Here is a 25,977-nt window from a genome sequence, read left to right as displayed (position 1 = left end):
TAAGTTTGAACATGTAGCGAGATAGATGAAGAATTGACTGGGACAGTGCAAGGTAACTATAAGGCACCAAATCCACTAGGAGGTCGTCAACCTCACTTGGAAGGTCGACAGTCACCTATGATAGTTAACAGGGGGCAAAACCTTGATAATGCTCGACAAAATCAATTTGCCCAATGTGACATTGCACAAGGTGATACACAAGCTGTCTAGCATATGCTAAATAGGGTAAGTTTCAACGTAAAGTTGACATACTAACCATATTCTATATCTTCTTTTCCTGATCATGTGTTGCAAGTAGAACTTTTCAGAGAAGTCAAAACCCAAAATTACTCACTAAATTTTCAGGAGGAAGTGGTGAGTCAATTGTCGAGCATGTGGCTCACTACACAGTCGAAATTGAAGTTCTAGCTAGCAATGAGTAACTTAAAATGAGATACTTTCCTTCTTCTTTGACTGCGAATGCTTTCACTTGGTTTTAAATTTATATCCCAAGTCGATCCATTCATGGGAACAGTTGGAGAAGAGTTTTCATGATTAATTTTTCAGAGGAGAACGAAAAGTTACACTCTCTGATTTGTTCTCAATCAAAAAACCCAATGCAAAGACAATGGGAGATTATCTTATTCGATTAAAAAATATGAGAAATAAACGCTATAATTTGATCTCAGAGTCTGAAATTGTCAAGATATTGATTAATGGGCTTGACTTCTAAATTAGAAAAAAGCTAGTTAACCAATAATTTATTGACCTTGCTTAATTGGTGGACAGTGTTCAACAGATCGAAATGTTACAAAAAGAAAAAGAACAAGAAGATGAGAACTTTTTTGAAAAGAAATAGTAGCTTTTGTTGGTTGTGTGATGTATTCTGAGTTGAAGGTCAAAAATGATGTGCTTGCAATCAAAACAAAAAACAAGTCATATTTTATGTGTCAATCTTTTAACTTTGTCGATAAAAAGGTATTTCCAAATAAGGAAATTATTAAAAACATGTTAAGATTTTCTAACAAGACATTATATATGAAGGCTGGCGAAAATCTTTGCGAGTTGACCTCAAACTTTATTGAATTTGAAGGGTTTGTTGTCAATACGATGGTGAAACAAGAAATGCAGTTTAACACCAACATGCTCAATGTAAGACCTGTATATCCTAAGGCTGGTGAATATTTGTTAGAATTTCTGACTCAACAAAGAAAATCGAAAACGAATATGACTATGTGCTTTAGGCACATTGCAAAAGAGAAAAAGAAAAGTAGTCGTCAAACAGTCAAGATAAAAGATGCATTTGTAAATGTTGATATAGAAGGCGGAGATCAATTCGACTACTTTAGATTGAGTTCAGAGGTGGTTTCGAAGTTTTTAATGCTTCTTCATCAAAATCGAAGCAAAGTCGAATATCATATATGGATGAAGCACACCATGGTTAAAGAAAATAAGAATGAGTTAGACTTGATGGTCAAGTTACCTTATGTTAGGTGCCCAAGTATACTTGAAGATCAATATTACTTGGGGTCCAAGTTTGTTTGAGGTCCAAGACTACTTGAAGTGCAAGTTTACTTGAAGTCTAATGTTATATCAATTAGTTTAGGATTTTTTTTCTCTATAAATAGGATTAGTTTCAATAAACTAAAGGAGTTTCCATTCATTCACACACTTACTCACTTTAAAAATTTCTAGTCACGCACACTTACACACAGAAATAAGAGTCACGAGTCCATGTAAGTATTGAAAGACTCCATTTTTCTTTGAGTCATTTTTAATTCTGCGTTTTTCTTTTCTGTTATTTAAATTCTATCATTTTCATTTAAGTACTTGTCAATTTTTACACATTTTAATACAAGTCTTACAAATAAGTTTATTTGCTTCTATTTTATTTATTATTTTATTTATTATTCGATATGTCTGATATATACAAATGAAAAAAGTTTGGCATGATAAAAAAAATAGCAGTTATAGAATTTATTTTTTATAATAATTTTAAATTTTTTAATGTCAGTGATATTATTGCTATAAGCCCTGACAAGTAATTCTTATCATGTAATATGATGGATTAGACGGGTGATACTTGTATGTGTTTAGCCACTGGGGTGCACTCCAATAGCCACCCAAAGACACTGTCTTTTCGTATAATTCTTTAATAACTACCACCATCAATGTTGCTATGGATGTCACTGCCAACCATTGCTACAAAGAAATCCCTTTCACAGAATTCATCGTCCACAGTAGAGGATCAATAAAACGCAATTTCTTATCTAATATCAAATATTACTTCACTTAGCTAGTCGTGTTCTGCAATTCACCACTTCAATGCTTTTTACAGACTGAAAAAAACAAAATAGAAAAGGCTTTACCCATCTTGAGAGAAGAAAATAAATAAAAATCTTGCACCCTGCCAGAAGATGATCCCCAAAAATTAAGTCATATATAAAATTACAGAAATTAATTTACTAATGGATAAAAAAAATGGTGATATTCAAGTATATTGATGTATAGAGTGTTATCCACATATGTGGAGCTGCCATGGTCAGTCAATTACAAAAATGCAGATAATGTTTTAGGTAAAACAAAAAAAAAGAAAAATATGCATGTATGGCAGAATGCAAGCTGTGTTTGGTAAGGAGGGACAACTACGTCTCGAAACGTGTCTTATGTCTCCTGCATGCAGATATGACCAGCATTGTTGTCCACCTCGGAACGCACTAAACGTAGGTTCCAACTTCCGATTGGTAGGCGGCAAGGGCAAATCACAAGTTGCGATTGGCAGGCTTCCTGGCTGCATGGACGACACATGTACATGGAGAGTGCTGAAGCGGTTTTTTATAAACAAAACGCAGGTTGGGAGTGAAGCAAGAGTTTTACTTGGCTGAGGGCGTGTTGGAGTGAAGCTTTGCAGTAGGGTTGTGGGGTGCAAGGGTTTAGGGTTCTGCGTCGATGGAATTATGGCGGTTAGAAATAATGCCAACACCATCAATGATAACAACATATCTCCACAAATTGGTTAGAAAAAACTCACACGCGTCTGTCGTCTCATCCTCGACTATCGCAAATGCAATAGGCACAATGTTTTGGTTCCCATCTTATGCAACCGCAACTAAAAGTGCACCTTTATATTTTTCGTATAGGTGTGTGCCATCAACTTGCACCAATGACTTGCAGCGTCTAAATGCTACAATACACGGATAGAAGCTCCAAAAAATGCGATGAATAACTCTTACACCTTGAATCTCCTCACTCTCACGGTAAACGGGGAGCGTTTTTATTTGAATACGAGATCTTAGCATCTTCGCAGTCATTGCTTTCAACCATAATGCAGAGACTGGTAAGAAACTTCCCAATCACCGAAAACTTTTACAATAGATTTTTGCTTTGCCAACCAAGCCTTGTGGTAACTTACAATGTAGTTGAACTTGGACTGAACTTCTGCAATAATAGACTTTACCTTTATCGATGGATCTACTTCAACCAACGGCCTAATAGCATATGCAATTGTGTCTGAGTCCAACTTGGCATGATCTTGTGAAATCATCCCCATGGTGCACGTGTATTTGCCATTGTATCTCCTGATCTCCTAATAACGTTTCTTTCGAATCAAGCTAACTCGGATAAGCCAATCGCACCCTGCATCATAACCCTTATATTTTGCATAGAATGTCTGCGGCTCAGACTCATACACAGTGTAATCAACTCCTCTAAAGATAGTGTAGCTTTTGATTACAAATATCACTAACTCTCTAGAACTAAATTTCATTCCGACACTAAACTCACCATCTTTTGCTGCAACATTGCCTTCACCTACGACATGTGAACCACCATTAGTCGGACAAGGAAAATAAAATAAATGGTAGTGGTAACTTTAATTAAAAACCATACCATACCCATATTCGCATACTTAGAAAATTTTGGGGTATGCATGGCTTTGAGATCCAGAGTCCACATAAAAGACGGAACACCAAACGGGTGCTAGCTTACAATCGCATCCGCTTCATTTTGCACCGCTAAATTGCCTGCCAGGTCTCTATCATCGTTTTCATCATCGACTTCATAGTTGGCTTCGACTCCTCTTCACTGTCGTTGTTATCTTCTTCCCAATCTATATCCCTGAGCTCATCAACATTGACCTCCTCGCCAACCGTGTCCAGCCCCGTATGCTGTTCAAATTCAACGTGCAACTCTATCATCGGCACGTGAAATCGGGTTTGTTGATAAATATAGAACATATGCTGCATACTTGCGTCGTCAGTATGGATATTATTTAAAACTGTATCAGCCCACTAAATACTTGTACAAGATTCCTGTATAAAATGTTGCTCACCCTTTTCGAAATGTAACTTTGTATGTTATCACAAAGATCATTTTGCAACTCTATAAAACTCATGGTGCATAGAATAGCAAATGAAAAGGGACGTTCACAAACAAAAGTCACTCCTTCGTGTATGTTTGGTATAATCTCACCGTTATAATACACTCGCAAATTTGCAATACCTTCCATAACCTCAACTTTACCTAACCCGAATTTTTTGACACAAATAAATGTAAAAAAAACTCACAACTATGAAATATAGCAAGAAAGAATAATAGGAGTAGAAGTGAGAAACTTCGGATAAATTGCATTTCGTATTTATAGGCAAGGCTTTCGAATAAAATATTCTCTTCTATACAAAATGCAAAAATAGTATCCGAAAGGCGAGACGAAACGGGATAAACCTTTTAAATTGCTCCAATGTGTAAACTACCAAAATAGTATCCGAAAGATTTTTGCGCTAATAAAAAGAACCTTGAAAGACACAAAAGATAAAATAATTCTAAAAGATTTTAAAATTTGACAAAAAAAACCTAAATATAAAAGCCTGACGTTACAATAAACGAAAAATACTAAAAGTGTTGAGAGAAAGAACCCTAAACTATAATTTTCCTAAATCACGTCCTTTAGTTTCTTCATCATCATCTCCACCCTTTCTCTTACATATTCGCCATCACTAGTAGCACCACTACCACCACCGCTGCAACAACAAGCACCTTCAACACCACACTATGGATGAACAACAAAATATGGAGCAAGCTTTCTCAAAAGCTCATCGATCGCACCTTGCCTTCCTCCCTTTCTCATTTTCTTCCGAACTCGTTCTATATGCAAGAGATAGTGTGCCATTCTATATGTTGGGGATTGATTTGTATATTAATTTTTTTTAGGGACTAAAATGTCCGTTTTCAAAATTTTTGGGGACTGATTTGGGTAATTACTCTACTAGAAAATGAACTGGGGACTGATTTCTCTGCCGGAGTAAAACCTTGGGGATTGATCTGTGTATTAATTTTTCTTGGGGACTAAAATGTCTACTTTTAAAATCCTTAGGGACTGATTTGGATAATTACTCTTTAAAAAAATATTGATTATGAGTGTTGATATCTGGTCCAAAACATAAATTAGGCCCAAAAGCAGAGAAAAGCCCATAAAGACAGTCACCCAGCAACCGACCTCCTAAGAGGTCGGACAGGCTGCCACAAAAGAGTAACTCTCCCCTGAAGGAGTTATAACTAATTCCAGAAGAGAGATCTTTTCAACTCCTACTTAAAAGGAACGATTATCCACCACCAATAGTTGAACTACTCCAACGGTGATTATTGATTCATCATTTATAAATACATTGATCCCTCAAGTATATTTAAGATCCAATACACTATAAATCTATTCATACCCTTGTTGATTTATGTATCAGAGTGTTTTGCAGGTACCACTCCATCTCCTTTCAAATAATTCGGACAACAGCTACTTAACGCGGGCTAAGTTGAAAACCACCTCACTAAAGACTTGGATCTCATGTTCAAACCCAAATACGATTCAATTTCAGGTAACCTTCGAACACCGAATATAATGAGATATTTACCGAGAAGAATAATAGCTTGGTTATCACTTCTCATCTGTAAATAATGGATGATTTCTTTATTTTCTTGTTGCATGAAAAGTTTTTCACGTTGTGTAGATGTAGATATTTTTTTGTGGATGATAATTGAAAAAGTAGTAGAAGGGCAATAACTCACGCTCCTTTAAGCACTTCTGTGGGCCGATATCGTTGGTCCAAATGGATTTTCTTATACCTTTATTGGTTAATTAGTATAATTGAGTCAGCTCCGTTTCGTTACCAAAAAAAAAAAATTGAGTCATGATTTTAATTATTTGGACTATAGTATGACCAAGAGCACATTATCATTTATCCCAAATTACTTCAATTTTATCATTATGAGAGAAAATGTTGGTAGAATACTTATTATATTTCCTTAAATTGAATTTACAAAAGTACGAATGGAAGTAAATTTAATTTTCGGGAGAGAAACAGAAAATAATTTAAACAATTCATACTAAAGTACCAGGTGTCACTATGTCATTAGTAGAGATGACAAGCACCTAATGGTATTTGTCTCTGAATGGACCAAAATGTCCTTCCCTCGGTGGTGCTGTGGTGCCGGTAGTGGTAGAGTAAGTACTAAGTAGAGAGTAGAGACTAGTTGACGATGAAATATTATTTATGCAGCTTTCCACATAAATAAATATATAAACCAGAAAATTTTGTGCAGCCTTTGTTTATTGGAAAATAACCGGAACCAAACGCCCTTAAACAGTTACACATGCCCAAAGAAACAAAGGTGCTGGTTCCATTTCCCAATCTCTAAAACCCCTCTTTTCCGATCTAACCTCAATTTTGGTCCCAAATTTTGCAGATTCCAGCGATCTGATTACAGGTTTCGCTCATTCCCTCCTTTTTTCTTATCTTTCATTTTTTGAATTCCTGTCAGCTTCGATAATTTCAATTAGCTGGATCGATCGGTTGGGTTTACGTGTCTGTCTTTGTTTCCTCATTTGATTTTTTCGTGTGACAATGAAATATTGAAGTGATTTGCGAATCTGTGTTCATTTGTAGATTTGGATCGGTTTTTTTCTTCTGGTGTTTGTTTGGTAATCTGTGGAAGAGGAACGAGCTTTGATTTGATTTGATTTGATTCAGTAATGGCTGCTCCTGTGCCTCCAGGGGCACCTAGACCCGGAAGTAACACACCTCAAGCACCTCCCCCTAATTATGTTCCCAATATAAGGGGTACACCTGATGGGTTAGCTGATAATATGCAGAATTTAAATCTTTATCGGCCTCCTATGACCTCAAACCCTGTTTCTAGACCTCCCCCTTTTGGCCAACCACCGCCATTTGCTTCTTCGGCTCCATCGCAGGGAATTCCTGGTCCTTCTCCATCATTTGCACGGCCTGGTCCTCCTCCAGGAGCAACGGTGAGGCCTGCAGGGCCTCCTTCTGGACCACCAGTATCTACATTACCTCCAAATTTGGGCCCTGGAAGGCCTACTGGCCCGCCTCCTGGTCAACCTCCAGCATTTGGGATGAGACCAGCAGCACCGCATAGCTCTTTTTCGTCATCTCTGGGTGGGGCTCCAGCAGCACCATTGTCTGGGGTTCCTCCACCTGGTGGTTCTCCCCCAGCTCGTCCACTTGGGCCTCCACCGCCCCCAACTCTAGGTGCCCGTCCAAGTGCAAGCCTAAGCCCAAGTCCAAGTCCTTTTACTTCACCACCGATGAGCGCCCCTCCACCAGTGCCCCAAACAGGTGTACCAAGTAACTTGATGAGTAATGGGCCGCCTGCATTTTCCGGTGGTACTTTACCTGGTCCACCACGTTTCCCTCCAGTTGGTGGCAGCATGCCACAGCCGCCCCTTGGACCTCCAACAATGAGAACTCCTCCAGGACCAGTTGCTCAACCACAGCCCCCATATCCCATGGCATCTCAAGGAATAATGCAGCCCCCAACTTCTCCTTTTGCAGCACCTTCTTGGCAGATGCAATCCCAGCAGCAGGTAGCTCTCTCTAATATTATACGATATTTGGATGTCTTTTTACCTATAAGAATAGGTTAATATAGTTTGAAGGTGAATCACGGACATAATATGATTATGCTGTTATCTGATTAATCTGTAGCTAGCTGATTATCATATAATCTTTGAGAAACTAGTGTTTGTTATCATAGAAAAGAACGAGCATTTTTTACAGGTTTTACTTTAAGCATCTATGGACAGTAAATGTTCTCAAATATCTCACTATATCTTGTAATCAAATTGTGTTTCATATGCCCTACAGCATTTACATATTTTTTGAAAATCAATCTGCATTTTGAATATTCGGAATTTTGTAGGTGGCACCACCTCCTCCTGTTCCTGGTCCTTCACAGGTTCCTCCTCGGATGTATAGCATGTCACCACCACTGCCAAATCAATCTATGACTACTACAATATCACCTGCAGTTGGTCAAACTGGAGCCCCTTTGGTAGGGCCTTCCAAAATAGATCCCAATCAAATTCCAAGGCCTTCCCCAGGTTCCTCAGTGATCTTACATGAAACTCGTCAAGGCAATCAGGCAACCATTCCTCCGGTATTCATCCAAATATTCTTCATATATAAATATGTATATGGGAGAAAGAGAGAACTGCCTTTATATTCTAATCAGGGGTTGTTAAATGTGCTTGCATGTCCTTGTCTTTGGTATTAGTGGCTTCTATTACGTTTATCAACTTCCTTTTCTCCGCCATCATCTTTTTAATTTTTTTTAAACATTTTTAAATATGTAGATTTATTAACTAATGCTATGTCTTATATTTTCTTGAAAGTTATATATAAGTATTGCGTTAATCTTTTCTCTTGCTTGTTCTCATCTTTTTTTAAAATTTTATTTTTTGAGTCCAGCCTGCTACAAGTGATTACATTGTAAGAGATACAGGGAACTGCAGTCCACGTTACATGAGGTGCACAATCAATCAGGTCACATTAAAAATCTTAAATATAATTTTACCTTTTAATTAAGCTGTTGAGAAATGATAGGATTGTTAAGGATAAGTACTCACCTATCTATATCATTTATTCACTTGTTTTATAGTTACTTTTGCAGCTTTGATATTATAGTATTTTACTGTTACTTTAGTGGTTTGGTGGTAAATCAGAGGGAACAGACTTTACTCTTTTGATTTATTTATTTATTTATTTATTTATTATGCTTTAACTTTTATTTGTTTTTCATCCTTCACTTAAGAGCAAGTCCCCCATTTTAGCTCTATTATTCTTTCCATAAAAAATTGCTTTTTTTTAAACTCAAGTTTAAGTCTTACAGTAGTTTTCAAAGGTTGGTTACTAAATGTTGTGTTTCTCTTGTTACATATTGATTTCTTTTCATTTCTTTCTTTTTATGTTGAACAAAACAGATTCCTTTCACTGCCGACCTTTTGGGAACATCAGGAATGCAGTTGGCTGTCATAGTCCAACCTTTGGCCCTTCCACATCCATCTGAGGAGCCCATCCAAGTAACAATTATATTGTTTTTTTGTTTTGTTTTGTTGTTTGGTAATTATGGAAAACATTCCTTCCAACGGAAGTATTCATGAAAACGGTTTGTGCTTTTGTCAAGAGAAGAATGCTTTATAAGATAGACTAATGCTTTTTTCTGACTTTGGGACAGTGAGCCCAGTAACTACTATCTGAAAATCATATTTTGTATAGCTGTAGTGGTGGATTTAAGCCACTTTATACTGTTCCCTGCCTTTGTGTGATTGATTTTCTCGTCGTTGTTTTTTGTTCTGTTCATTTAAGAGTATTCCTCATCCTCCCTTCTCCTAGTATTTACCCCTCTTATCTGCATATTTTCTGCATTTTTTGAGATTTGTCATATATTTGTGTTTTGTTATTTTTAACATGCTGCTTTCAATCAAGAATTTCTGTATTTATTAAAAAATATCTGTTTGGCTTATTACCTAATGCTTCTTACAGGTTGTTGATTTTGGGGAGAGTGGTCCTGTCCGTTGCTCACGTTGCAAGGCCTACATAAATCCTTTTATGAAATTTGTTGATCAGGGAAGGCGTTTCATCTGCAACTTATGTGGTTAGTACCAATAATATCTGCTACACAATTGCCTATCCTACTATTTTTTTGTTTACATATAGTATGGAGGGTGCCAATGCTGTTGACTGTCTTTTTTCGGTAACTATGGTGCTGACTGTCTGCAGGGAGTTTTTATTTATTTATTTATTTTTATTTTTTGTTTTATTTATTTATTTATTTTGGTCACAATTCATTCCCATAGAATGAAGGGAGGGGAAATAGAAACCTTTATGTTTGATGCACTAGTTATCTATAGCTTACTTTTAAATGTGATTGTTGTTGCTCATGAAACTATCTCTTTCTGATAAAAGAAAAATGTTATTTAAGAGAGATAAGGGAATACAAGAAATTATAGGAAAAGGGATCCTCTTAAATAGAAAAAGAAAAGTAAAAGAAATAAATGTAAAAGAGTGAGCATCATCAAATTTCATTGGAGCAGAGCTTGTCAACAATCGATGTGCTTATGTGTGAATCGGAAAAGAAAAGAAAAAAACACTGTGCTTATGTGTCAAAGCCTTTTGCAGTAGGTTCAACCTAAGTCAAATTGTACCTATATGGTGGGATTATGCACTGTTTTGCTTTTCATGGCATGGCCAACCATTTATTTATGACTATGTATTTGTTTGACAGGATTTAGTGATGAAACTCCGCGGGACTACCACTGCAATTTGGGTCCAGATGGTAGGCGTAGGGATGCTGATGAAAGGGCTGAGCTATGTAGAGGAACAGTCGAGTTTGTTGCTACTAAAGAATTTATGGTTAGTTTCTTTTTAAACTATACAAGTTTTTTCAAGATTAGGTTCAATAACATCTGAAAATATTCCAACAAAGGAGACTGTGCTATTTATAAGAAAATCTTGATAATTATGAATTGTGATGGTAACAAAAAGCAGCTTAGCAATTCTGATAGTTCTTAAACAATTTTGATTTGTGAAACTGTTTATGGAATATTACTTGGTCTAAATATCAGATCACAGATCTAATTCAAAATATTGAGACAATTTGATGTTTAAGTGTACGGTACTATGGTTTGTTGGTGCTATTCCTACCTGATTTTATAACTGCTTGTTTTTGCATATTGAATGAAGTTTCTATTTTATAACTGTTTGTAACACTGGATTGATAAAGTATGCATATGATGAATTATATGATTGAGTCAGTTGTTTTATGGCTCTAAGCTGAAATACAACGTAAGAAGTTTGTGCTTCAGGCTGGAATAAGTGTTCACCCCCCCCCCCTCTCTTTTACACACAAAATTCTAATTGTTGTTTCTCTAGTCCTTTTGTGATGATAATGTCAGGTTCACTCTGTTTGGTGTAGGTCCGCGAGCCAATGCCTGCTGTGTATTTCTTTCTCATTGATGTATCCATGAATGCTGTTCAAACTGGTGCAACGGCTGCAGCTTGCAGTGCCATCAATCAAGTTATTTCTGACCTTCCTGTGAGTTCTGACAGTAAACAGCTTTATTTTTGTCAATCATTTATATCTTTCTGATGCTTTATGTTTTCCATGTTCCCTTTGTTTGGTTTGAAACTCATATTGCCTAGTTAAACTCCACTTATAGGTACTTTAATGCCAATAGTCAAAAGCTCAGATATTCTTTCTTCTCTCAACACCACCTCACTCCATTTATATTAGCAGAATATTGATTGCCTTTTTATTTATCCTTTTTTTTAATTACTTCTTTGACAAATCTCTTAACTCATAGCTGATAAGTAATCTTACTAAAAAATAATTAGGAGAAATGGATATGGTTCACCCCTTGTCCTGCAAAAAGTAAGATTTTGCTATCATCCCATTTCCCCCCATCATTGCACTTAGCTAGGTTTTTTTGGTCTCGTTGCTGCAGGAAGGTCCTCGCACATTGGTGGGAGTTGCAACTTTTGATTCAACAATTCACTTCTACAACTTGAAACGTGCTTTGCAGCAGGTAAATAAAAGATGAGTACATTAACTAAACAAATACATAAAATCCTTTTTATTCATTTGGGAAGTTTTAGTGAAGCTTCTTTTTTTAATTCTGTGTACACTAATTAAAAAACTAAAGAAAATATACTCTGCTTACGTGCATTTGAATCAGAGAATTTTCACGTATGAGGACCAAAATAAATTTTAACTTTTCTGTTTATGCATGGTGAGAGACAGTTTGGGTTGATCTACTGCAGTTTAGTAGTGTCAAGGAAGTTGAGGAATCATGTTTTCATGGTTTTGTTGATGTAATCTACGTATTGGAGTAATGGGAAAGTTGCTGTCCTTTTATTATTTGCATTTATCTTGCTTCTTCTTTGTTCTTTTCTTTTCTTTTCTTTTCTGTCTTTCTTTCTTTCTCCATTTTTTCCCACTTGTGATTGCTCTGCGAAAGTATGCCTTTACAACTAATTTGATAATAGTTGTTTATGGTTCTGAGTTATTGAGTGTTATACTGATTTTTAAATTTTAATTTTCAGCCCTTGATGCTCATTGTTCCTGATGTACATGATGTCTATACTCCACTCCAAACTGATGTCATTGTTCCCCTATCTGAGGTTAGTTTCAATTTTGCTCCCTCTTCTCATATAGTTTTAATTGGTAAAGAATGTATTTACATTGTTTTATTTTTCTTATTCTTGGTTTACCTACCCTTATGATGCTTTAATAATTTGGTTTGTGTTTCTTGTGGTTAGTGCCGTCAACACTTAGAACTACTTTTGGAAAGCATTCCTACAATGTTTCAGAATAATAGAACCTCAGAGTCTGCCTTTGGTGCAGCTATCAAGGTATGACATCAAGTTTTCAAGTTATAATTGTATGCCTCTATAATGTTTGGCATTTTATTTGCTGTGATATGTATGGAGATGAAAGTACCATTATCAATTTAATTACTCTTTATTATGTTCACTCGATTTCATTGTTTTTTACTCTTTTACCTGTTTTTTCCATGGTTTACCTTGCCCATTCCCTAATTTATTAGTTGTTACAGTGCGATCCCTCTTCAAACTGTTCGCTTTGCCTTGGTTATTACCTCTTCTGGTTCTTGTAACATACACTTAGGAACTAGGGATGCCTAGCGTGCTAATGACCTAATGTTGGCATTTACCATTGTATTCATTATAATCTCAAGGAGGTTGACAATTTGATATGTTCATCTTACCAAGGCAGATCATTATATCCATCATTGTATTTGCAAATAAGTTAATGCTTACAAGATTGTTTTCTTCTTTTAGGCAGCTTTCCTTGCAATGAAGAGCACTGGAGGAAAGCTCTTGGTTTTCCAGTCAGGTGAGCTTTCTATCTTATATAGTTGTTGCTATCAAGCATCAACATGTTCAATCATATGTATATTCTTACCTGAGTGAACTGTGATAGGTGAAATCTGGAAGCTGAAATTATGTCACTTCTGAACGTGCATGCTGCAACCTTTGTTACCAAAGGAATACTTTTATTTTTTGAATTTCACGACTAATTTATTTATATAAACCTAATTCTTACCCTGAGTGATCTGTGATGGGTAAAATCTGGAAGCTGAAATTATGTCACTTTTGAACATGCATGATGCAACGTTTGTTACCAAAGGGATACTTTTATTTTTTGAATTTCACGACTAATTTATTTATATATTTTCAAGTTTGTTAACACTTTAATGTCCACAAATAGTTTGTGCGGGTCTTTGATGAAGCATGATAGGAATACTTGGTAAACATCCTTGATTGTCCTCAAATGATTGTTATCTTCTAGGTTCACTCTACTATTTCAACAGTAATTGGTCTGAGGCTGGAACTATTATTATATTTACAGTTTAAATAATATCATTTGTGTTTGGACTTTGTGATTAGATTTCTCTTTGTATGTTTCTTTCTGGTCTTGCCTTGAGTTTTTTATTCTGTTTCTTGTCATTGCTTTGTTTTTATCTTTGTGAATTTATTTGGTTCTCTCAATTTCTGTGTGATATCTGTGTTTTACTGGTTGATTCATCAAGTATGTTTGCTGTTTCTCATGACTTTGTTCTTTTATTTTCAGTCTTGCCATCCGTAGGCATTTGTGCCCTTTCTGCTCGGGAGGCTGAAGGTAGAACAAACATGTCTGCTGGGGAAAAGGTATTCTCCATGGTTCATATGATACTCTGCATCATTTTTTTTCAGTTCTACCTCCTAATCCTCTACTGGAGACATCTTTAGAATTTTCTTATAGGAAATTCCATGTTTGTTGAATTTCAGGAAGCCCATAAATTGCTTCAACCAGCAGATAAAGCATTCAAGGAACTGGCAGTTGAATTTGCTGAGTACCAGGTCAATCTTGTCTCTTGTGTTCTTTCGCTTTGCCTTTGAACATCATTTTTTTGTCAGTTAAGATTGCTGGTTCTGTTGTTTGATAATCTTCTTGGTATGGAGGATTTAGACCATTTTTTTTGTAATGCTGCAGGTTTGTGTTGATCTATTTGTGACTACCCAGACTTACGTTGATATTGCGTCCATATCTGTCATCCCAAGAACTACTGGTGGACAGGTAACCTATACATGAATCCTTTTTCGGCTCGTGATCCAAGTAAATGATTGAAATTTAAGCTTTAATGACATTTGGTTTTTGAAGATATGAGAGCTGATTACTTATTTTCTTCTGAAGTTGATAATATTTAAATTTGCAGTAATAATAAATTCATATGTTACTTAGTGTGATCTTTTCAGATTTTCTACTTATAGAGAGCTGTCTGTCTGAAAATGCTTTCAAACCCCTGATGGTCTTTTTGTAAAGCATTTTACCTATAAAAGTAGCTACGCCGATGTGTTGCGCACATCAGATGTTTAGCTGTTGAACTTCTTACCTTTTTTTTCCTCAGGTCTACTACTATTATCCATTCTCAGCACTTTCTGATCCTGCAAAGCTTTTCAATGATCTAAGATGGAATATCACCAGGCCACAAGGTTTTGAGGCTGTGATGCGTGTGAGATGCAGCCAGGTAATGTGCTTGTTTAGTATCTATTTTGCAGCCATCTCATGAAACAGATAGACCTGAATTTTCATCTTGTTTTCTTTTTCAGGGTATCCAAGTTCAGGAATACTATGGCAACTTCTGTAAACGCATCCCAACTGATGTTGACCTACCTGGGGTTTGTATAATTTTTTTTAGATGCTGGATATGATTTTATGTGTGTATGCATATGTGCAACCCAAGCATGTTTTTACCTGTGTGAATATATGCATGGACAGATTGATGGTTGAATGACATGTTGAGATATCCTAGACCATGGTTAACTATACTGACTTTGTTTCAGTCTTTTTGAGTTAATGCTATTACAGTATTACTCTATTACCTAGGTCAACTAACATAGTTTATCCTGCTGGCCTTCCATAAATTTGGAGTCAAAAAATGTTTGTTTTCCCATTTCATCTTTAACTTTTATTTTACCACCTTGTGGGTTTACTTTAATTTTTGTAGTTCTGGATATTATCTTTCTTGGGTCAGTTTTCTTCTTGGATTGTTTTGGGTGATAAAAGAATATTTTAAATCAGTATATTAAATTCAAACATCGTCTGTCCGTATTTTCTGTTTGTCTCATATCCTAAAGAAAAGGGAGAGTTGGTCATATTATCAAGTCATTACTATGTCATGTTGGACTAGTTGCCTAATTTTTATTATTTCTGCAGATTGACTGTGACAAAACTTTCATGGTAACTTTGAAACATGATGACAAGTTGCAAGATGGATCAGAATGCACATTTCAGGTATTAAGCAATTTTACTGCTTCACTTCATTCCAAGTAGCTCATGATCTTTAGAATATATTATATTACGTTTGGAAACTTAATAGTTGCCATAACTGAAATTTTCTGTTCATTTTGTTCTGATTGTTTGGATCATTTTCATTTTTCAGTGTGCTCTTCTTTACACTACTGTGTATGGTCAAAGAAGAATACGTGTCATCACCTTATCTCTGCCTGTCACTAGTATGCTTAGTAATCTATTCCGCGCAGCTGACTTGGACACCCAATTCTGCTGTTTCTTAAAGCAAGGTGACATTTATCCTTGGTGTGTGTTGTCATATTCTGGTTTTAACATTTCTGCATGCTATATATTGCCTCTTAAAAACTCTATTTTGGATTCTGTCGGCTTTAATTTCTGTACCTAGTTTAGAAGATATGTTTGCAGGTGAAATGTTTTGGAGAGAAATAACCTTTTGTTTTCTTTATGTAGCTGCAAGTGAAATTCCTTCAAAGCCACTTCCGCTTGTTCGGGAACAAGTGACGAACCTTTGCATCAATGCCTTGTACTCGTATCGTAAATTTTGTGCAACAGTATCCTCATCTGGACAACTTATTCTGCCAGAGGCACTAAAGCTTTTGCCCTTGTACACACTTGGTATGTATAATTTTTCGTGCTTCTATGCATCAAGTTTTATGATGAACATTTCTGTGAATGTCATTATTTGTTGCAGTTTTTTAATCTGCCATCTACCTTACACGGATATTCCTCAACCACTTTTTTATTTTTATTTATTTATTTATTTATCTTTATGTTGTGTATATTTTGCCTTTGTTGTGTTGTTATGCTAAAGATCTTAGAAGTAAAAGATACAATTTAGAAGAATATTTTCTTCATTTTAATAGACATGCTATGGGTAGGCTTCTCTGTTTTTTTTTTTTTACTATATGATATTTCCCCATCTCTTGTTTGCTTTTAAGCATGGCGTCCTTTTTTAATGGGGGCTGTGAAGTGAGTATGGCTGTTAGAGCTTTGTCAATGATTAATTGATTGTTCCATGTCTAACGTTGATGATGGCCTCCTTTAGAAGGCCAATGTAATTGAGGGCTAACTTGAGTTTTCTGTTTGCTTTTCAGCATTAACCAAGAGTACAGGGTTGCGAACAGATGGAAAGATTGATGAACGATCATTTTGGATAAATTATGTATCTTCTCTCTCCTGTCCATTGGCAATACCACTTGTGTATCCTAGGATGGTGGCTATCCATGATCTTGACTCAAAGGTTTGTTTATCAATGATGTTCAGAAATATATAATTATGTTATGAGAAACTGAGATTCTACATGACGAAAACCAGATGAATTGCACAGTAGGAAGTGCTCAGTCAAAATTTGATCATTTTTAAAATAATTTGCATTCTTATCTTAAAAAACAAACCAGTAGTAAATGTTGTTTGACAATATGAAATTTTGTGAACTTAAGCTAACTGATGAAGAAATTCAATGGTTAATATTTTGACAAAGTCATCATATGTAAGGCTTTGTTTTATACCATCGACAATTGAACCTGCCATTATATTACTTCTAAAGACACTCATACCATATTATCAATTGCAGGAAAGTGAGGAATCCGTTATTCCTTCCTTTCTTCCACTTTCTAGTGAACACATTAGTGAAGAGGGAATATATCTTCTTGAGAACGGTTATGATTGCTTGATATATGTTGGAGAAGCTGTTAGTCCGGAGACTGTGAGGAGACTGTTTGGTGTTGCTTCTGTTGATGAAATTCCTACTCTGGTAATTTCTATTATCCTCTTTTGTTTTTGATTGTTTCTAGACCCGATTGTCTAATGGCTTGTAAGATATCAATTTCCTCCCTTAGTGGACGTCTTGAAGGGAATATTCGATGTTGGGGGAAAAAGAGATTGGACAGCTTTCATGCAATCTTTAGCCATCATGGTTGCTTGTTTTCCTTTGTTTTTTATGATTTCTCATCTTTCCATAGATGCCCAATCATTCTTTTCTTTCCCGTTTCCAAAAAATGAGGAGGAATTTGGGGTAAGAGAGCAAGTATATGAACTTCAAGTGGTTAACACTGTCCACAAAGTGGTCAATGTTTTTTTTATTACTGAATGACTTCTTCACTCTGGCGGAAAAAAGGGAGGAAAAACAAAAAGGACAAATGGTTAATATTAAGCAGCAGTTACCTTTGTAGTAATTTATTGTTCAGAACTTGCAATGTATAGCTAGCTAACAATTATATTTATTCAGTTTGTGTTGCAGCAACATGACAATCCATTGTCTAAGAGGTTAAATGAAGTGGTCAATGAGATACGGCGGCAAAGATGTTCCTATCTTAGGTAAGCTCTTTTTCAAACCTTGTTAATAAATATAAGATGACATTTACAAAATGAAGTTTAATTTAAGCAATTTTTTATCCTTTCTGGCAGGTTGAAGTTGTGCAGGAAAGGAGATCAATCAGGTAAGTGCGCTAACGTCATACCATCAATTTCTTTTATATTTCAAATTTCACTTGCAGCTTTTCTCTCGCCATATTTCATTTCTTGACACCAAGTAGTCTTTCTGATGTACTAAACATTCTCATTGAATCCATTGTTTTTTCATTGCCTTTTTGGGGGAACCCTACGAGGATGCTTTGGTATGTTAACCTTTACGGGGATTATTCCATAGAGAACTCCTTGTATTGGAAAATATATATTCATGCTAAACTTTCTTGGGTGGAATTGAAATAATTTTTTGTTGGATATATATTTTTAAGTTAGAAGTTTTTCTTTTTAACCTGCCACATGAAGAGATCCATGCTTAATAGGTCAATCGTGTTTTGATTTAGCAACTTGTCTGCTTAGTTTCCCCAAATTGATTTTTCTTTATTGATTTATTATTTTTTTTCCTCGAAATCTTAGAATGTCTATTAAGCTCTTTAGATGCTGTATTTTCTACAAAGTTTACCAAAATGCCTTTATATAACATGAAACCATCTTACGTTATGCATTTCATGATATGATTTTTACTACATAAAGGTCTAGGGTTGAACCTTGTTTCTCCAAGGAATTTCAGCACAAGGCAACAATGAGTGTTGGATATATAACCATTTCTATGCCTCTACTTAAAACCTTAGTTTTTGGGATAAGTGATTTTATTACAATGTCTATTGTGTCCTGTGTAGTTTGCATTAGTCTTATTTTTTAACTGAGGCCATCTATTTACCTATCTTGCAGGAATGTTATTTTACTCGTATATGGTAGAAGATAAGAGCGCCGGTGGTTACTCCTATGTGGAGTTTCTTATCCATGTCCATAGGCAAATCCAGAATAAAATGACATCATAACCAAGATCTGCTGCTTCATTTTTGCAAGCCTTTAGACGTAAATGATAGAGCAAACCCAAGCCCCAAGAATAGGTGAGATTCTGCCCATTTATGCGCATTCATTTGCCTTGCGTTTGTGAAAGGAAAACCAGAAAATACGTTTTTGTTGTTTAAATTTTGTTGACGTACATGTATAAGTTAGTTGATGTTGGTAATAGTTTGATATTATCTCCCCCCTCTTTTCTTTTTGTTTTCTGAAGTTTTGTAGTTGGGTGCCATACTGATAATACAAATTCTATGCGCAATTATGTGTTCTTCATGAGAAATATTATTATAGTGTGTCTTATTTGAATAAATCTTTATGTACGGAACTAGCCCCTGTGAAGGAAGCGATTTTTTTAATAGTTGTAACAAATTCTCCCCTTTAGACACGAAATCTTTTGTTGATCAATAACCGTAGCGAACCAAAGACGATAATTTACAAGCGAGCAACAGATAAAAGACCTTGTGGGAATATAATTTTACTAACTCGAGTTCCATTTTTTTTACCCTTTGTTCAACAAGACTTCTGACAAAAAATAAGCTCAAGAAAAGACCAGTCAACCGATATACAAGTTCAACAGGTGAACTGCAGATGATAAATTGATAATGTTTCTATCAGTATTTTTTCTGCTTAAGTTATTCGTATTCATCTCTTATCGTACAATTTCTTAAATTAACGATTGTACACCACAAATCAAATATTCACCACTTCATGGTCTAGTTGCAAACAACTAATTTACGTTTAATTCAAATGAGAAAGAAAGACGTTTCCTTAGCATGCTGCCCACCCACGACAGGGTATATTACTTTTCATACATTTCAGCCATTTTGTCGGTATCAAATTAATCTCTCAATATGAAGCCTCAAAATAATAATATTCAATATTCATTAGTAAGACTCCTTGCAAGACCACGAAGGAATAGTCAACGCCTTCTTAGCCCGAGTTGATGCCATCTCTTTCTTTTTCTCCTCTTCATCATCTGCAGCCTTCATTTCCTGAGTAGAATGCACTCTACGTACAAGCTTTCGCAACTCCTGCTAAAGTTAGAGACGTTAACTTATAATATCAATAGAAACAAAGTTCTCTGTGCCAATATATAATATATATTGGTAAATTGTGAAGGCACAAATAATAATCCTCATGAATGAGTTTGACTTTATGTCTTAAGAGAGCCTAGTAGTTATGAGTTTGTAGCTAAAGTAAAATTGGAGATAGGAACGTAGCAGTGAACAGAGCTACCGGGTAAACAAGTGAGCTTAGCCTGTAGCTGGGTAGGGAACTTTTGTTGCTTTGAAGCATGGATCAAAATATTACCTGCCGATCAAACTCAACTCCCTGAACTGAATAAACTTCATTGGTGATTTGAATGTCCTTATCGATCAAACCATCAAACCACTTTGTTACTTGATTATCATACGAATTAGATTCCTGATCAAATGTGCAAGAAAAAGTTGTACACTATCAATAGAACCAATGAAAAGTATATCATGATGATTTTTCCAATTAATTATGTCTAGTTGGCATGAGATGTAATGATCGTATGATACCTTTTCATCCTCCTCCGATTCAATTTCTATCAAGTCATCATCATCCTCAAGATCATCGTCCCCTAATCCAGTTAAAACTTGTAGCTCCTTCTGATCAGAATCTTTTGTTGCTTTAATTAATCGATCCATTAAATCAGGTTCCACGTCCCTTAGCAATTTTCCTGAGACAATTTATGCACGAAGAACATGAATCTGCACTGCAGAATGTATGTAACATCTCATCAACTTAACACAACTAAACTGAAAGACAATAACACATGATCAGTCAGTTACCACAAGAAGCCAAGGTATACATATACCAACCAACGCAAAATAAATTGTAAAGTGTGAAACACATTTGATATATGCAACTTGAATACGATGCTGTGATGCTCAATCATGTTTTTTTTTTTTTTTTTTTTTTTGGTGACTATGCTCAATCATGTTTTGAATGACTACTAGTTGCAAACAAATTCTCATTTACAATGATAATGTGATACTAAATATACCATCCAAAACATTGTTTAATTTCTTTTAAAAGAAGAAAAAGATCAGAGTGTTGATAAAGCAATTACCAATATAATTGAACTGCCTCCGCTTTCCTTCGCGAACATCAGGTCCTAGTCTCTGTGGCAAAACAACAAACACCTTATCTTCAACAAATTCATCCAAAATGACCACATTCTCAGATAAATAAGTCATCAGCATTGCATCACTGTCATGATTACTTGAGTGAAAAATAATGAAAGAGCACCTTAACCAACATGAGAGCTTCGAACACAACTTGGTCCAAAGAAGCCACTCTGCAAACAAATCAGACAATGTTTTTTCTTTTCTTTTTTCACCAAAGATTGCAACTTCGAACAGAAAAGGAAGATAAATGAGTAGAAGCGAAAACGAGAAAACGGACCCAAGGATGCGTTTAATTTGGGGAGGAGACAAGGAAGCCAAATCCATGGCCCATTGCACAGCACGCTTTGCTTCGCGCTTCAATTGGTTGCGGCTCTTCTTTAGTTCGGAATCGAAGTCTGCGGTGGTGGATGGCGATGGTAGCGGAACATTGGGTCGTAGAAGACCCCGCGAACGGGTATTGAGGTTTCGTTGAGCTGAAGCAATATGAGAGGATGATGATGATTTCGTGGGTGGTTGTTTTGAGGAGAGAAGATGATGATGTTGAAGTGGAAGAAGGGTGGCAGTAGCAGCAGTTCTTGGGTGGTGGTGGTGCAACCATGGCAATGACCTTAGAGGCCGTAATAGCTGTTGATTCATTTCTTTATCAGAAACTGAAATGCAATGCGCCTATGCCTCTTCCTCTTTTAGGAAAGTGTTCTGTTCAACAATAAAAGAACGGTTTATCTAACAAATATATTTTGGAGGATATAATACCACTAATATTAGCAAGATTAGAAGGAATACAAGAACATAAACAACTGAATTGGACTGATTTATTTCTTGAAAGTATATGCAAACAATTGAATTGGACTAATTTAAAACTACAACAGTTAGGTGAAGTACACAAAAACTTGCAAGTTGCAAACGTTATATATATAAAAGTTATTAATTAAAAAAAATATATTTATTAAGTGTAAAATAGTTTTACACGGGCATTAATACCACATCAGTCAAATAACTATCTTTTATATTAATCACTTGAATGGCTTGAATGGTCCTTTAAAAAAAACAGATGTGATTGTTTACATAGTACATCAAAATTAAACTCATTTATTAAAATAAAATATTTAAGAGTTCAGCTAGGACAGCTAAGTAGACAATGGGGTGCGAACAACGTGAATAATGGGTTGCACTTCAGGTCTACTAAAACAAAAAACAATCCACTCCATTTATCCACTACAAGTCTAACATCTCACCTTCCACATTTCTCTTCTTTTACCACAGCCGTTTCATTCCCTTTTTTCTGTCGTACTGTCACCAATGCACCACACCGCTGCCGCCACCGAAGCAACGAGTTGCCCTGCCGCTGCACGTTTTTCTCACATGTGTCGCACTGCTTCTTGCAACTGACGCCGCCGTTGCACCTTCTTCTTCCTTGCGTCGCGCCCTTGTTCTCGACGCTGCTGCTACACCTTCTTCTCCAGTGCATCGTGCCGCTGTGTGCCTTCTTCTCCTCTCCGTTATATCGCACCGTTGCCGAGTCAGAGACCTTGTTCTGCCGTTGCTCTAACGCTGCATCTCTACCCTTACTTTCACGTCGTTGTGTTGTGTATTCGCCACTTCTATCTTGTGCAGCTTTTCTTCATTCACTCAAATAGTATGATTTAAATAAACATCCACATCTTGGTAAAAAGAATTATCTGCATACATATATATAAAATCAAACAAATCAAGTAAAATATCAATAGTATATTCAAATAAATATCTATTTTAAAATGAAAAGAATCATCTGCATACATAATAAAATAAATATGTGACTTAGTTGATAAAAAAACAAGTAACATCTGCAACTACAAGGCACTGAAGTCGCAATACAACGATGTGGTGGCATAAGATTGTGAGGGAACGATAATAATTTAAAAAAATTTAAAATTATAATTAAACTTAATTAATTCAAAAAATTTTAATTTTTAACCTTTTATTTAGATTGGTCAGACGGTACTTTCTCAATATTTAAACATGTATCAACTGATTCCGCATTTTATTTTCCGTCTAACGTGAGAACTGGTGGCATGAATACAAAAACGGTGTCGTTTGAGAGTCCATAAGTGTTCTAATGTTCTCCAACTAGTCAGAAGCTATAAAGAGTAGGTAAGGCCCCAAGTTCCCGGATGCTTGGTCTGGTCTTTTGGTACACTGCTTTCCTCTTATCTCAGATTCAACCCCGCCGGTACCCGCTCTCCCGCCGTATAAGCCACGGTACTCTCTCTCTCTCTCTCTCTCTCTCTCTCTCTCTCTCTCTCTCTCTCTGTTTTAGGTTTCTTCTATGCGCGCGCCTCGTATAGCTGCTTTCCTTCTCTTCTGTCGTGTTCACCCTAATTGATTAGCTATTTTTATAGTTCAAATGAATTACGCTACTTGTTTCAAGGAATTTTCTTCATTGCTTACTAATTACTTGAATCCACAAATTGTTATGTGATGTGTATTTGCTGATTATATGAGCAATGACCCTTGCATAAAGTAAATATTCTTTGTAATCAAATTTGTCTCGTTAGGGTACTCTATTTGATTAGATCTTTGTTGAGATTAGCATTTGGCTCAATTATTATTGGAAGTTAGACTATGATGAACAGAGTGCTTGCTTAAGTTGTTTCTAATAATCAATAATGGATTCCAATGACTTAATTAGATTATACTTTTAAAGACTGAGAGGGTTATTTTGCTGAGCAGTGATTTATTCTCGCATCTGTGAGTGCAACAGGAGAAATTCCTGTATACACCATGGAGGAAGGTTGATTCTTCTGCAAAATTGATTTGATTTATTACCACAAACATTTAAGAGAATGAACAAAGATGAATGAGAATAAACGAGTGGTTGTAGAGTGATCTATAATATTTTGCGCAATTAGAGCTGTAGGATTTTATGTTATTGTTATTATTGTTTTTGCAATGGATAAAACATTCTGTGGTGTAACCACTTTGCTTTTGGTGCTATGGTGTAACTATTCGGATTTTAACTTATATTATGTATTTACATGATGTTGTTTCTCTTATGAGGTTACCTGACATGTTTTAATGGAATTCAGAAGTAGTACTTGTATCAAATGGCTTCCTCCTTCAAAGCATTTTTGAACAGTCCGGTTGGCCCTAAAACAACTCACTTTTGGGGACCTGTTGCAAATTGGGGATTTGTTGCTGCTGTGAGTATTATGCTATGACATTACCTTCATACATGGAAAGAGTCCACTGCATTCGTTTACTTAAATGGTTATTCATCATTCACAATATTGCCTTCTCCTACACTAATACCCCAAACTCTGACTTGTAGGGGTTGGCTGACATGAATAAACCTCCAGAAATGATCTCTGGCAACATGACAGCAGGTTTGTAAAATCCCGGATTCTATAAGATATTGTTTTCTTCTTATTATTATGTTGTTTGTCTTATTGGCACATCTTCTTTTGATACTGCAGCAATGTGTGTCTACTCTGCATTATTCATGAGATTCGCATGGATGGTACAGCCGCGTAACTATCTACTTCTTGCATGCCATGCATCAAATGAGACCGTACAACTCTATCAGCTCTCCCGTTGGGCAAAGGGACAGGGGTAAGTAGCTGACCAAACCAGCAAAACTTTTATCTTACCCAATTTTTATTCTATTTACTCCATGTGAGGATAGCTGTGGTATATTATATCGTTTCTCTTCTAATTTTAAGATACGTCGACATGAATACACATTTAGTCTCATTAGCTGGGAGTCACTTCTACCTTCTTTCTACTTTATTTTGAATTGATCACCAAGGGTGGTATATGTTTCTTAAAATAACATGCCATTCAGAAACAGGAAGGATCAATTGGCAATAATTGATCTATATATGCATTATATTGGACATTATTCTAACTACAATGAATGTAATAACCTTTGCATCTCTTCATTTTCTTTTATAGTTATCTCTCGGATAAGAAGGAAGAAGCTTCACCACAGTGACTCAATGCTAGCACGTTCTGAATGTAGCAACTTGAAGAGATTTTTCCATTTGAATTTGCGTATTTATGAATAATTGATTGTAAGAAATGCTCGTGGAAACTGAGAGGTTGAGATTATCCAAGTTTGTTTGATCTGGGGAGGGTTTGAATGGAAGGTCTAAACAATTAGTCAATTAGTTAAAGGCATATATGGGTGGGTTTTGTATGTATCTGCCCCAGAAGCATTTTAACTTCGAAGAATTTGTCCATAGCTGAAATTCACTTCCAAGACTGGGAGGTGAAATTGGACTCGACTATATGATTTGGACCTTCATATTTATGTGAATGAACGTTCATAGGTCAATTCTTTCTTCAAGTTGCTATTAATCCCTTTGTTTGAATACCTAGCTTTCCGTTCTCAGCTAAAGCATTTTTCCCCTCTTTCAAGAACCTCTTACAGTTCTGCCTCTGTCAAAAGCAAACCTCAAAAGGATGAAAATCCTTTTTTTAACAGGTAGGAGAGTGTTGAATTATGAAATTGATTGGCATGGAGAGTTTCTAGTTTCCTAACAAATTCTAGCCAACTTTCTAAAGTTATTTTCACCGTTTTAACAATTATAATTTTCGTTGATTGAATATTTGAATAACTTCTTACTTCTGAGCGCAGCATTAGTATCTTCATTCAGAAATTAAATTTTGTTGGATAATTTGCACATTTTAATTTAGGCTTTTGGGGGGGGGGGGAGGTTTGATTTCCACTAATTGAATAATCTCTTCAAATTATGCAAGAAATAGTAAATAAAATGGATGGAAAATTCAACTAATTTATAGTATGTTAAACAATCAATTTTACAAATTATTCAGTTTGATATCTAATTCTGAAAATCACGAAGTAATACTA

General features: G+C 35.7%; 2 protein-coding genes and 1 pseudogene across 2 annotated transcripts; 2 read left to right on the top strand and 1 right to left on the bottom strand.

Annotated features, from left to right (window-relative positions):
• The first annotated feature begins 6,136 nt into the window (after nucleotides 1-6,136).
• Nucleotides 6,137-19,282, top strand: LOC112776360 (protein transport protein SEC24 C). The gene is made up of 25 exons (XM_025820505.3): nucleotides 6,137-6,735; nucleotides 6,915-7,855; nucleotides 8,191-8,427; nucleotides 8,739-8,813; nucleotides 9,251-9,349; nucleotides 9,813-9,924; nucleotides 10,555-10,682; nucleotides 11,245-11,364; nucleotides 11,774-11,854; nucleotides 12,372-12,449; nucleotides 12,588-12,680; nucleotides 13,128-13,182; nucleotides 13,921-13,997; nucleotides 14,118-14,189; nucleotides 14,323-14,406; nucleotides 14,738-14,857; nucleotides 14,940-15,008; nucleotides 15,547-15,624; nucleotides 15,773-15,911; nucleotides 16,093-16,257; nucleotides 16,737-16,882; nucleotides 17,216-17,395; nucleotides 17,870-17,958; nucleotides 18,049-18,080; nucleotides 18,838-19,282. Exons 2-25 carry the CDS (start codon nucleotides 7,001-7,003, stop codon nucleotides 18,945-18,947), a joined length of 3,294 nt encoding a protein of 1,097 aa, XP_025676290.1. The 5' UTR covers nucleotides 6,137-6,735; nucleotides 6,915-7,000; the 3' UTR covers nucleotides 18,948-19,282.
• Nucleotides 19,283-19,564: 282 nt separating this feature from the next.
• Nucleotides 19,565-22,010, bottom strand: LOC112776361 (uncharacterized; annotated as a pseudogene).
• Nucleotides 22,011-23,150: 1,140 nt separating this feature from the next.
• Nucleotides 23,151-25,438, top strand: LOC112779298 (mitochondrial pyruvate carrier 1). Its single transcript, XM_025823546.2, has 5 exons — nucleotides 23,151-23,366; nucleotides 24,194-24,307; nucleotides 24,436-24,490; nucleotides 24,581-24,716; nucleotides 25,059-25,438. Exons 2-5 carry the CDS (start codon nucleotides 24,212-24,214, stop codon nucleotides 25,096-25,098), a joined length of 327 nt encoding a protein of 108 aa, XP_025679331.1. The 5' UTR covers nucleotides 23,151-23,366; nucleotides 24,194-24,211; the 3' UTR covers nucleotides 25,099-25,438.
• Nucleotides 25,439-25,977: the final 539 nt, after the last annotated feature.

The sequence above is a fragment of the Arachis hypogaea genome, chromosome 19, assembly GCF_003086295.3.
Source record: "Arachis hypogaea cultivar Tifrunner chromosome 19, arahy.Tifrunner.gnm2.J5K5, whole genome shotgun sequence".
Lineage (NCBI taxonomy): Eukaryota > Viridiplantae > Streptophyta > Magnoliopsida > Fabales > Fabaceae > Arachis > Arachis hypogaea.
The sequence above is the reverse complement of the archived record's forward strand: the minus strand, read 5'-3'. Positions and strand labels throughout refer to the sequence as shown.